At 46.9% G+C, this 13,397-nt stretch overlaps 1 protein-coding gene and 1 long non-coding RNA gene across 2 annotated transcripts in view; both read right to left on the bottom strand.

Moving 5' to 3' along the window:
* hmcn2 (hemicentin 2) overlaps nt 1–13,397 on the bottom strand; it is a 120,210-nt gene that overhangs the window by 17,247 nt on the left and 89,566 nt on the right. Inside the window, exons 60-67 of the mRNA XM_056237566.1 lie at nt 12,219–12,353; nt 11,814–12,083; nt 9,235–9,425; nt 8,929–9,142; nt 8,713–8,847; nt 8,339–8,529; nt 7,496–7,577; nt 7,205–7,375 (exon numbers count right to left, since the gene is read on the bottom strand). Coding sequence (XP_056093541.1) covers nt 7,205–7,375; nt 7,496–7,577; nt 8,339–8,529; nt 8,713–8,847; nt 8,929–9,142; nt 9,235–9,425; nt 11,814–12,083; nt 12,219–12,353 — 1,389 coding nt within the window. The remainder of the gene's footprint in view (nt 1–7,204; nt 7,376–7,495; nt 7,578–8,338; nt 8,530–8,712; nt 8,848–8,928; nt 9,143–9,234; nt 9,426–11,813; nt 12,084–12,218; nt 12,354–13,397) is intronic.
* On the bottom strand, nt 4,257–4,590 carry LOC130072462 (uncharacterized). Its single transcript, XR_008804126.1, has 2 exons — nt 4,423–4,590; nt 4,257–4,306 (listed from the first exon to the last, which is right to left on the bottom strand). It is a non-coding gene; the product is annotated as an uncharacterized LOC130072462 (long non-coding RNA).

The following is a 13,397-nucleotide window of genomic DNA, read 5'->3' as shown; positions in this document are numbered from 1 at the left end:
AGCCAATGCATATTGGCATGCGATAATTGCACCAGCTGCTGTGCATCGCGGCGCGAGCATATAACAAGCAGCAGGTGCGTTCGCATCCTTGTCTTTCGCTTCGGAGCCAGATGGTGTATGCTGTTCCTGTCTCCTGCAAAGATCTACTGAGTGTCTTCGAGTCTCTGCCGAGAAGAATCTCTGGTTCGTGGTGTTGGTGTGACGGCGCTGACAGCGAGGGTCGCGATCTCTCTGTGTCTTCTCATAAGAGCATAAACAGCTGTTTTAACAGCTTTGTCGGTTCGGTGGGCGTGACAATTAAGAGTGAGTGCTCACACTAGGTTGCATTCCTGGTGTGTAGCCGCGGCTATCTCCCTGTGCGTTTCAGCACCTCAGAGCACTTCTAAAAGAGCTAACACGATCTGTCTGCGTCTTTTTCAAGATGTCATTCAGATCTTGTGTTTCTGGATGCGGCCAAAGTTTGACTCTGGCTGACGGGCATGATCGCTGTATCACGTGTTTGGGCTATAGGCACGCTGAAATGGCGCTCATGGGTGACTCATGTTCTCATTGCGGGAACATGACCATCGCGGCATTACGGTCGAGACTCCGTTACCTCGAAAGAGGTGGATCCCCTTCGCTTTTTCCCCGATCTAGCGCTTCTTCTGCCCAGCAGAAAAAGCCTACTTCGGTTAATAGCCTTGGTGACCTGAGGATCACAGTGAGAGGTAACCCGCCGAGCCAATCTCCTCGGGCCCCTCACTCCTCTATAACGCCTCCCACGGAGCCTCCAAGAGAGCATGCTGGGCCGTCCACGGCGGTCCCAGTCGTCTCTTTTGGAGCTCCACCGGATGATCAAATGTCGGTCACTGCATCGGAGGGTGAGCTAATGTCCTCTGGGGATGACGACTCGGCTGCGCTGCCTCCTTCCGGTGTGTCAGCGTTGTCCAAGTCAGACCCAGAGCTCACGGCTATGCTTTCCCGGGCCACCGCAAGTGTCGGGCTCAAGTGGAACCCTCCACCGTGTTCCGAACCTTCGCGGCTGGTATCTCGGGGCGGCCCGTGCTGGTTCTCAGCGCTCCGCCCCAGTGCCCTTCTTTCCGGAAGTGCATGAGGAGGTTACCAGAACGTGGACGGCACCTTTTTCTGCCCAAAACCGTTCTGGTGCATCTTCCTCCCTCACTACCCTCGATGGCGGAGCAGCTAAGGGTTACGTGGAGATCCCCCCAGTGGAGCGGTCTGTGGCGATGCAGCTGTGTCCCAAGACCGCTACCTCCTGGCAGGGAAATCCGCGCCTCCCCTTCCGGGCGTGTAACTTCTCATCCGCCCTCGCGGACAAGGGTTACTCAGCCTGTGGAGAAGCTGCCTCCGCCTTGCATGCCATGGCGCTCCTGCAGGTCTACCAGGCCAAGGCGCTCAAGGAATTGTACGAGGGCGACAAAAGTCACTGCACGCTCCCTGGGTCGGGCGATGTCCACCTTAGTGGTCCAGGAGCGACACCTGTGGCTGTGGTTCCTCAACGCCCCTGTCTACCAGGTCGGCCTTTTCGGCGACGCTGTGGAAAACTTTGCCCAGCAGTTTTCCGCGGCACAGAAGCAGACGGAGGCGATTAAGCACATCCTGCCTCGACGACCAGCTGCTGCCTCCACCCAGTCATCAGCGGCGCATCCGCCTGCTCGTCGCCGAGGGCGCCCCCCTGCGGCCGCCTCTGCCCCTGCTCAGCCTAAGCAGCAGCCTCCACCCAGGCAGAAGGTGGCCGGTCGTAAGAGGAGCGCCCAGGCCGTCAAGGGCCCCGCTAAAACAAGTGGCAAGCGTGAGGGCAAGCGGCCCTGAGACGGGCGACCCAGCGATGGAGGAAGCTGCTCTTCGGGAGATAGTGTCCGCACCTCTCCCTCCCCCAGAGGAGGACTGGGTGGAGAATCTTTTGTTTCATTTTGTTTCTGTTCCGCCACTGGCTCCCCGGAGTCCAGCGGTACCCACATTTTCAATAAAATAGCAATTTCTTCCATCTCTGGGTCACAAGAGGGTGTGGATTGCAGTGAGTGACGCTTCAATGCCTTGCCACTCCTTTCCTCCTCTTCCATCGTCAGCGGGCAGCAGTGTGCGGTTCGGGGACGCCACCAAGCCTTGCCACGCACCCTCTGCCCCACCCTGGAACCAGGTAAGTGTGCTACAACACACTCAGACTCCGCTTCGGGCCGCCTCAGTACCTCCCGAGCCGAGTACCTGTGTTCCACCTCGTTGCCCCACCCCGGGTACGTCTGTGGTCCTGTTGGTCCCGCTTGCACGGTGTCTGGGAGCCTGGCTAGCGCTTCCCAGCCCGCCTCGCTGGCTCATCCGTACCATCAGGCTCGGCTATGCGATTCAGTTCGCCCGGCGCCCTCCCAAGTTCAGGGGCATCCACTTCACCTCTGTGCGGAGTTCCAATGCCCCTGTCTTGCGGGCAGAGATCGATGTCCTTCTGGCAAAGGACGCGATCGAGCCGGTTCCTCCAGCCGATATGAAGACAGGGTTCTACAGCCCTTACTTCATTGTACCCAAGAAAGGCGGTGGGTTATGGCCAATCTTGGACCTGCGAACCTTGAATCGGGCCCTGCACAAGCTCCCGTTCAAGATGCTCACGCAGAAACGCATTTTCGAGTGCATCCGTCCCAAAGATTGGTGTGCAGCGATAGACCTGAAGGACGCATACTTTCATGTCTCGATTCTTCCTCGACAAAGACCATTCCTGCGGTTTGCGTTCGAGGGACGGGCATATCAGTACAAAGTCCTGCCCTTTGGGCTGTCCCTGTCGCCCCGCATCTTCACGAAAGTCGCAGAGGCAGCCATTGTTCCACTCCGAGAACACGGCGTTCGTATTCTCAACTATCTCGACGACTGGCTGATTCTGGCTCAGTCTCGGTATCAGTTGTGCGAACACAGGGACATGGTGCTCCGTCACCTCAGCCTGTTGGGCCTTCGGGTCAACTGGGACAAGAGCAAACTCTCCCCTGTGCATAGGATCTCTTATCTCGGTATGGAGTTGGACTCGGTCAACCAGACAGCGCGACTCACAGAGGAGCATGTCCGGTCAGTGTTGAACTGCTCGAGTACAATCAAGAGCAGGACAGCGGTCCCACTGAAATTTTTTCAGAGGCTCCTGGGGCATATGGCATCCGCAGCCGCAGTAACGCCGCTTAGATTGCTTCATATGAGACCGCTTCAGCACTGGCTTCACGGCCGAGTCTCGAGATGGGCGTGCCTCCAAACCTTCAGCCCGTGGTCGGACCCTTCCTTTCTACGGGCAGGCGTTCCCCTAGAACAAGTGTCCAGGCATGCTGTGGTCTTCACAGATGGCTCTGCCACCGGCTGGGGGGCCACGTACAACGGGCATGCAGTTTCAGGTCTGTGGACGGGGCCTCAACTGCATTGGCACATCTATTGCCTCGAGTTGCTCACAGTACGCCTTGGGCTGGGCCGCCTCAAAGGGCCGCTACGTGGCAAGCACGTTCTGGTCCGTACGGACAACACTGCGACCGTTGCGTACATCAACCCCCAAGGTGGTCTACGCTCCCGCCGCATGTCACAACTCGCCCGCCATCTCCTCCTGTGGAGTCAGAAGCATCTGAGGTCGCTTCGTGCCATTCACATCCCTGGCGTGCTCAATCGTGCAGCCGACGAGCTCTCACGACAGCCTACGCTTCCGGGAGAGTGGCGTCTCCATCCCCAGGCGGTCCAGCTGATATGGGACTTCTTCGGAGCCGCACAGATAGATCTGTTTACCTCTCCCGACTCGACCCATTGCCAGTTGTTTTACTCCCTGACCGACGGAACCCTCAGCACGGATGCACTGGCACACTGCTGGCCCCGGGGCCTGCGCAAGTATGCGTTTCCCCCAGTGAGACTTCTCGCACAGACACTGTGCAAGGTCAGGGAGGACGAGGAGCAGATCTTGTTAGTTGCGCCGTATTGGCCCAACCTGGTTCCCAGAACTCATGCTCCTCGCGACAGCACCTCCTTGGCCCATTCCTCTGAGGAAGGACCTAGTTTCTCAGAGACGGGGCACTCTATGGCACCCGCGTCCAGACCTCTGGAAACTCCATGTCTGGTCTCTGGACGGGACGCAGAGGTTCTAGGTAACCTACCCCAAGCGGTGGTAAAGACCATCACTTCTGCTAGAGCCCCCTCAACGACGCGCCTCGATGCTCTGAAGTGGAACCTGTAATGTTCTCGTACAGTGTGTTGAAACTCTGACTAAACACCAAGTTAAACCGTTGCAAATGAAGACAGAGTCATAGTAAGGTTGATAATTTACTGTCACACTTCCTCATTTACATGTAGGTGAAAACTGTAATAAAAACAATACAGCAATATTCAGTGTCCATTTCTTGAGTAACTTCATCATTTTAACAAAATTTATACTAATATATCACCTTTAACATGTCTAATATCACATAAACAAACAGCATTGCCTCTATGATGCTTTAAGTTGGATGCAAGTGGATTCAACACCAAGAGCACACCATGTCTGTCTCCTTGTTTCCATGCAGTACCAGGAAGGACAAACAGGAAGTGACTTAATAGGAAATGACATCATCACATGACACAAATACTCTAAATTCCTTAAAGGACAACACAGAACCTGTTCGTTGAATGGTGTTCTTCCCACCGGGAAGACCCCCGAAGATGTCCGAGTAGAGTCGTGCTTTCTTTCCTGCAAGATGGGTTGGAGCGAAGGCTGTCTCCCTCCACCCTAAAAGTGTATGTTGCCGCTATTACCGCACATCACTATGCAGTTGAAGGTAAGTCATTGGGAAAGCATGACCTGATCGGCAGGTTCCTGAGGGGAGCGAGGAGACTGAATCCGCCTCGCCCCCCCTCTATACCCTCTTGGGACCTGTCTCTGGTGCTCAGCGCACTGCAGAGACCTCCCTTTGAACCAGTGCTAAAGACAGTGCTCATGACTGCTCTGGCTTCCATCAAGAGGGTAGGGGACTTGCAAGCATTTTCGGTCAACGAATCGTGCCTAGAATTCGGGCCGGCCAACTCTCACGTTGTCCTGAGACCCCGGCTCGGATATGTGCCCAAGGTTCCTACCACTCCCTTTAGGGACCAGGTAGTGAGCCTGCAAGCGCTGCCTTCGGAGGAGGCAGACCCAGCCCTAGCTTTTCTCTGTCCCGTCCGCTCTTTGCGGGTTTACGTGGACAGAACGCAAAGCTTCAGGACCTCAGATCAGCTCTTCGTCTGTTACGGAGGCCAGCAGAAGGGAAAGGCTGTCTCCAAGCAGAGGATAGCCCACTGGATAGTGGATGCCATCGCCTTGGCTTACGAAGCCCAAGGCGTGCCTTGCCCGTTCGGGTTGCGAGCACACTCAATTAGAAGTGTTGCTTCCTCCTGGGCATTGGCTCAAGGTGCCTTGCTGACAGATATATGTAGAGCTGCGGGCTGGGCGACACCTAACACGTTTGCTAGATTCTATAGCCTCCGTGTAGAGACGGTATCTTCCTGTATACCCGCCCCCAGTGGCCAGTAGCGCGAGGGACCCGTTCTTAGTGTCGGCTTGCAACCCCATGGGCCGGATACGTGCGTCTATTTGTTCCAGTAGTGTTCCCCAGAAATGGCTAACCCTGTGAGTTCCTCCGTCACCCCGGCGGCAGTCAGACGTTGCGGAGCGTCTGACGCCAGGCCTACACTCGTATGCTGGTGTAACCTGTGTTAGGCTGGGTGTCCATATGTAGCGGTCCCTGCGGCGACCCCATATGTGTATTCCTCCACGATCAGCTCCTCTGCGGACGAGCCCGTGTCTTTCCCTCGACTCTGTGGTCTCTGCTGGTGTTCTTTCCCCCCTATAAGTAGGCTGGAACCACCCCAGAGACTGCCATATGTTGTACTACCCTGCTTGGCTAGTCCATATGTGTCTCCGTACCTCCCTCCGGGGTAGGATGTGGCTTCCGCAGCGTTTCCTTTCCCAAGGGCACGCTTTCCCAGCGTTATCCAATAAGTCACACTGAGTGGGTCTTGCGGAACAGCAGTGACTGACCTTCTCTGCTTAGAGCTCCTACTTCTGCCCAACACTCGGTCAGGCCAGGAGACTCAAGCGGAGCGCTCGAAGGGCCAGCAGCCGTGGCGTTTTGGTAGATATCCCCATTCGTCAGAATCACTTCTGACTCACGTTGTAGTGATCTGACGAAGGGGAACGTCTCGGTTACGTATGGTAACCCTAGTTCCCCGAGGAGGGAACGGAGACGTGAGTCCCCTCGTCACAGTTGCTGAGCTTCCGCTATACGGCCGTGTCACAGGTCCGGCTCCTCAGCGGAAAAACAAGGATGCGAACGCACCTGTTGCTTGTTATATGCTCGCGCCTCGATGCACAGCAGCTGGTGCAATTATCGAAAGCCAATATGCATTGGCTCGTTTTATTTCACTCGAAGTAGATAGGCTCTCGCAAGTGATCCCCATTCGTCAGAATCACTTCTGACTCACGTCTCCGTTCCCTCCTCGGGGAACGAGGGTTACCATACGTAACCGAGACGTGTTCAATCTGCATAAATTACGATGAGTAACGGGATATACTACAGTGAGTGCTTTTGAATATTGTTTGATTCTGACAATAATGGTATTATAAACTACGTTTTGGTAGCGTTTTGTGGTTGGATCACTGCCACCCACTCACCTAACACATGATTGTTCTGGGACGCGTTATGATAAAAGTGCATCAAAACAAGTGATTCAAAATGTGCTGCTTTGTGCCAAAACACAGGGATTTATTGCTGTTATCCTTTAATCCCTTAATTAGCTGTACGGAATCTGATCGAAAGTGGTCACAGGAGACACATTTGAAACATATTCTAATATCAGCTGGAAATGGTAATGTGTCTCGGCTGACCACTTGTGATCTGATGACAAAACACATCTTAATGCTAGGTGAAAATTGGATCTAGGAACATCAGGTTCCCTCAACAAAAACCCAATAGGATTTTTCCACAGGCTTTTGGATTATTCTAGAAAATAAGGGTAACACTTTAGTTTAGGGTCCAATTCTCACTATTAAATAGTTGCTCATTAGCATGTATATTACTAGGATATTAGCTGTTTATTAGAACTTATAAAGCACATATTAATGCCTTATTTTGGGTAAAATGGTTTCTGGATTTTGTGTCTACAAAAATACATGGTCCCTGCAGCAGTCTATTAGGATTTAGATTTACATGGTTTATTATTGTTATTTCCATAAACAGAAATGCACCTGGACATAGTGAGGCCTGACATTTCCTGGAATCCACGTTTGGACCCTCACATAATAGGCCGCCATTGGCTGGTGGTGGGTTGTTACAGAATCTCGTCCGTTCCTGGATGCCTTGTCCACAGGTGACACTGCACGGGCCCCACTCCTCCCAGTTTGAGTAGCCTCCTGGGACTGCAACAGTACAGAATACGTATTACTCAAAAAAAAAAAAAACTTTTTTAATATATATAATATATTGATGACCATAATAATATGGATAAACATGACATAGGCTCTAATAAAATCATTTACCTTGTACTGTCAAAGATATTGTTCTTTCCGCAGTACCTGCCTCACTTTCAGCAACACATCTGTACTCTCCTGAATCTCCAATCTGGAAAACACACACATTTATCTCTCAAACACATTTCTATTATCATAATTTGCAGTGGTGAGCTGGTCAAGAAGCATTTAAAACCTTGAAAAGCCATTAACATATTATTCATGCATTTTAACATTGTATCAACATGGTTGACGGATTGCTTTTGCTCCACTTTTGTACTTTGGATAAAAGCAATAGGCTGTGTGTCCACCAAAGCGTTTTGAAAGCGTATATTTCATGCTAAGCTCTGGCCGTTTTTTCCAGACGCCGAGAGTTTAAAAATGTTCAACTTTGGGTAAAACGCAGCGCTTGTCACTGTTACTTTTTACCCAGCCATCCAATCACAGGAGGAGAGGCGGAACAAATACCACACCAACCAAACGCCACATCCTGCTTGTACAACGGCAACAGACGACACCAAGCACAACAATAAAACAATACCATTTAAAACAAGAGCAAGAGAAAATACTTTATATTGTATAAACATTTTTATAATCAGAAACAAACTATATGCGAAATCAGATACTAGTAACACTAATAACCACGGATATTCTGTATCATAAAATCCAACACGTCTCAACTTCAAAAAACGCTCCGCTGCAGAAGCACTCTCAAGCGACCAGAGCAGGGCATTTTCAGAAGAGCGCCTGCTGTTTTCAGCTGGCTAAAAATCTTTGTTGGACACACAGCCTTAATGTAATGAAACACAAATGTAAATGTACCAGAAGTACTAAATAATGTAGCCATTGTTCACACAGATAATGAGTGGTTACCGTAGCACTGTAAAGAGCCAGAGAGCCATTACGGAGGGGATGAAACCGCAGAGAGCCAAGTAAGGGCTGGCCATCTTTGTGCCAGCGCAGGGAAGGAACAGGGTCCCCGCTGACAGCACAGTCCAGCATGGCTGCTTTGCCCTGAACTACAGTCTGAGAGGTGTAGGCTTCCCCTCTCAGCATGGGAGGTTCTGTAGGAACAGAGTATATGCTTAAACTGTCAAACAGTGGCTAGATGTTTAAATTAGAAAAGGTTAACATAACATATTACATTAAACAGCCAGAAGGCATCATCTAGACGCAATCAAAGATTACTCAAACTTGAACTGCTTTTCCACACATTATGGATTTTGGATTTTAAAAAGTATGCATACCTCTGACACGCACAAATGAAAGAGCCCGTATTGATCCAACGGTGTTCTCTGCAATGCAGACGTATGTGCCACCATCACTTAAAGTGACATTGTCAATAATCACTGAACTTCTGCCAGATTCATCAACACTTGCACCTGTAGGTGAATATGAGAGCATTCTTGTGATGTTAGAAAAGTAAACTTCAAAGGAAAAAAGATAAATTAAGACTCTCTTACCTGTATAGGGCCTGTTGTTGGCAGTCCAGGATATGGCGGGGGTTGGAGTTCCCTGAGCATGGCAGGATAGGGCGAGACTCTGACCTTTATTCAACGTCACATCACCAGGTAACTCTTTAAAAGCAGGTCTCATGTTGACAGACAGGCGAATGTCCCGTCGAGCTGTTCCAGCAGTGTTGGTGGCTACACAGGTGAACAGACCAGTATCACCAGGCTGTAAATAGATTGTAACATTATGACTTCATACAAGGGTTATTTTAAATGGGCATGCTGGTCATTTATACCCAATTAAAAACATATACTGACCTCTGCCCTTTCAATGATCAGTTCTCCTGACCTCAGCAAAGTGAACTTGCCAGGCAGGTTTTGCACAAGGATTCCCTGTTTCTCCCAGCTCACCCTGGGCTCTGGAAGACCCTGTGCTGCACATGGCAGAAGTGCTTGAAATCCCTGGATGACGGACATCTCTGACAGACCAACAGAAATATGCGGTGGGGCTAAGTGGAGAAGCACATAAAGATATTTATGACCAAAATGTACAATATATCATTAACAGGTTGAAAAGCGTAATATATTTAAGCATATTTATATAAATATAGATTACAGTCCCAAAAAACATTTTCTTAATGAATACTTTTGTCTATATATATATATATATTAATGTCGTATAATGTTAATACTTGTTGATTTTCCACATTTACTAAATGTTTTTTGGTTGTTTTAAGCATAAATCTCGAAACACTGCAATTAGCATGAATTATTAATGCTTAAAACAAAAAGATAATATGTTTGCCAATTGAAAAAAAAAGTTAGTTCAACTTAGTTCAAGGTATATTTCTTATGCAGTTTTGTATAAAGTAAATGTACCTTGTTGCAAGTGTATCAATAACACAAGCGAGAAAACAGCTTATAAATCATAATAAGTGACGTTTTTTGAAAATGTAGAAAGTTATCTGTGATAGGGTTAGTGTAGGGGGATAGAATACACAGTTTGTACAGTATAAAAATCATTATGACTATGGAAAGTCTACATTAAACATGAAAACACAAAATTGCTTGGTCTGTTGAAGGCTTGGTCTTGTTGAAATAAGAGGTCTGTTTGATCAAGTTGAAACCCTTGTCATCCCAGTCTCATCAGCTGAGGCTGAAATAAGTTTCATTGCTCTTAGGACACTGAAAAGATGGCTCAGAACAATGGCACAAGTTGATGTGTGTCATGTCCAACAGGACAAAGTGGACAGTATTGATGTGAAACAAATAAGCCAAAAGTGAATTTCTGTTAACAGGATAGTTTCCTTAAAGCTGCAGTCCGCAGTTTTTCCTCTTTGTCGCCATCTCTGTTCGAAATCTGCAATTGCAGTCATTCGCGGAATTATCAACTTTACGTGAGTTGTACTTCGACACGGCACAGCGCGGATGAACACAATGTTTGAGGAGAGTGTGCAGCTGTCAGTCACCGCGCCGGTGTGGATACTGTCATTCAGAATCACAGGTTATTCTTTTTGGAAGTATGACCAACATAATAATTTTCACCGGAAAATGTCATCTGAACAAGTAAGTAACATCCACTTTTGTTCTGGTTCTGACATTGCAGTAAATCGTGCTGATTAAATCTAAAAATAGCTTATCATCACGCAAAACCGTGCAAATTATACTTTGTTCTCAAATTGTTAATGTTAACAACGTCAGCATTGCGTGACTACATGTATTGTCCTTCTGATATTTATTATTGTTTTTGCATGGGCCGGTTGCAGTCTCTTTTTTTCTGTAGCCACTCCGAAGTCCGTACGAAGTCTTTTGCATTTTACAACGGGTGAATCTGTTGTCACTGGTGATTGTCGTTTGAACCTTTCTGGATCCGCCATCAAATTGATAAGTTTAATTATATCAAGTGCAGTGAGAAAAGGCTATAAATCTCCACCTCCAGCATCCTCACACGCAATATAGCCTACTAGCCGAGACTCCTTCTTTATGTGTACAGATGTGACGTAATGACGCAAAGACATGCTCGAATCTCCCGCGGATATCCACCAGTACCACTGGAATTAAAAATATTATTACAAGCTTACCGTTTTGAATCGAGCTACGGCAAGCAGATAGTTTTGAACACTGGCTGGTTATGTATTTTCTCAAATATATATTTTGGATAATTTTTAACCCCAAAAAAGCTACGGACTGCAGCTTTTAAAAAATAAAAATTCTGTCATCATTAAGTTGTTTCAAACCAGTTTCTTTCTTTTGCTGACCACAAAATAAGTTATTTTGAAGAATGTTGGTAACCAGACAGTTGATGGGCCCCATTGACTTCCATAGTATTTTTTTTCTTACTATGGAAGTCAATGGGGTCCATCAACTGTCTGGTTACCAACATTCTTTAAAATATCTTCCTTTGTGTTCAGTAGAAGAAGGAAATTCATAAGGGTTTGAAACAACTTGTGGGAGAGTAAATGATGACAGAATTTTCATTTTTGGGTGGACTATCCCCTTAACTATCCCTTTAATGACAGATGCAGACATGTGTTTGGCTTCTTCAAAAAGCAAGGAACAAGACCGTATTGCACTATTGCATTGCCCTATGAACGGAGTAAAGTTCAGTCTCTGTTAAACTCCCTTCTTGTCTTTAATAGTTACCATAACATTACAGAATTCATTAACGTATTGTTAAGGTCAATATAGACTAAAAACCTTAATATTATCCTATTAATCCTATTCATTTCCTGATTCCTCAGCTTCTGGGAATGTCCCCACCAAACTCAAAACCAAACCTACGCCCTTGCGAGAAAGCGAGGCAAATAAACAAATAAAAGAGGAAAATCCTGTTATGGACATCATGTGATGGAAAGATATCACAAACAATGATTCTCTTTGTATTGTGTGGAACTCACTTTGCAGAATGAGTCTGACGTCATGGCTAGCTCTACCAACGTTGTTTCGAGCCGAGCAGGTGTAGATTCCTGCATCACTGCGTTGAGTGACAGTAATGTGCAGGGTGCCGTTGGAGAACAATCTCAGGTGTGTACCTTCCACCACTGGCCTACGCTCCCTGTGCCACGTCACATCTGGCTTTGGCTGACCGTCCGCAGTACAATCCAGACTGACCGGCTGGCCAAGAACTGCCGTGTACTCCAGACGAGGCACAGACAACACTGGAGGTACTGTCACCGAAACAGTGAGATAGTCATTACACAAAGCCACCTTGTGATACTTTCATTGGCTATAACACACGAACATGTAACTGAATCTTTAGTTTGAGGTATAAAGGCAGACTTCCTTCAATACATGTGACGTACCTTGTAAAATGAGGTGGGTCCTTCCCATAGCTGTTCCTGCTTCATTCTGTGCTAAACACTGATACGTCCCAGCATCTCCAAGAGTGACCCGTGAGAACTTCAAAGCTCCATTGGAGAGCACCGTCAGTCTATGCCCTTAAACATATCAACACTAAAATATCATGCTAGATCATTTGTTTATCAATGATCTTTTACTATTATTATTATCTTCTACTATTACTATGCATCACACTTTATTTCTTCCTCACAGTATTAATTTGACGTGACGTAAAATGGAATGACAGAATGTTGTCTTAGACCTTCTGCTTATGAACATTAATATTTCCTGTTTTATAATGCCATTGATAACTTCCTTTTGTGTTCCCTTTTAAAGATAGACAAGGCTGAATGTCTTAAAAAATATATATTAGCTCTATTAATATATAATATTGTTATATTAGCTTCTCCGTACATACACAACCACAATGTGCATAATTTCATTACATATACACTACCATTCAAATGTTTGGGGTCAGTAAGATTTAATTTTATCTTTTAAGAAATAATCCTTTTATTTATTAAGGATGCAGTAAATTGAATCAAAAGTGACAGTAAAGACATTTATGGACATTTAAGACATCAAATCAGCATATTACAATGATCATGTGGCACTAAAGAATTTAGCAATGGCTGTTGAAAATTCTGCTTTTCTATTAAAGGAATAAATTACATTTTAAACTATATTACGATTAAGGAAAACACTTATTTTGAAGTGTAATAATATTTTACAGTACTAGTATCTTTACTGTATTTTTATCAAATAAATGCAGCCTTGGTTAGCATAAGAACATTTTAAAAAATCTACGGACCCCAAACTTTTGAATGGTAGTATATGGTAAATTGTTGCTGCTTTTCCACCGTCGGACCAAACCGTTCTCTTTGCTTAACCGTTCCATTCCATGCCGATCCGCCCAAAGCGGTACAGATATGTTTTAATTTTCTATTGTGAGGCTGATAACAGCTTTTTGGAATGTACTACAAATGCATCTCACGGTGTGAGATGTAAATACTAACTGTGTTATGGAGGATGATCAGATTTAATTTTGGTAACCAGGCAACAGACAAGTCTCAGTCTCAAGTCACCATTGCTTGATGTCAAACCTGTCACGAATCCAGTTTTAAATACTAGGCTACAACCTA

This window comes from Rhinichthys klamathensis, unplaced genomic scaffold (assembly GCF_029890125.1).
Source record: "Rhinichthys klamathensis goyatoka isolate OS25496 unplaced genomic scaffold, OSU_Roscu_1.1 h1tg000487l_1, whole genome shotgun sequence".
In the NCBI taxonomy this organism is placed as follows: Eukaryota; Metazoa; Chordata; class Actinopteri; order Cypriniformes; family Leuciscidae; genus Rhinichthys; species Rhinichthys klamathensis.
Note: the sequence above shows the minus strand (reverse complement) of the source record. Positions and strands in the feature narration are given on the sequence as shown.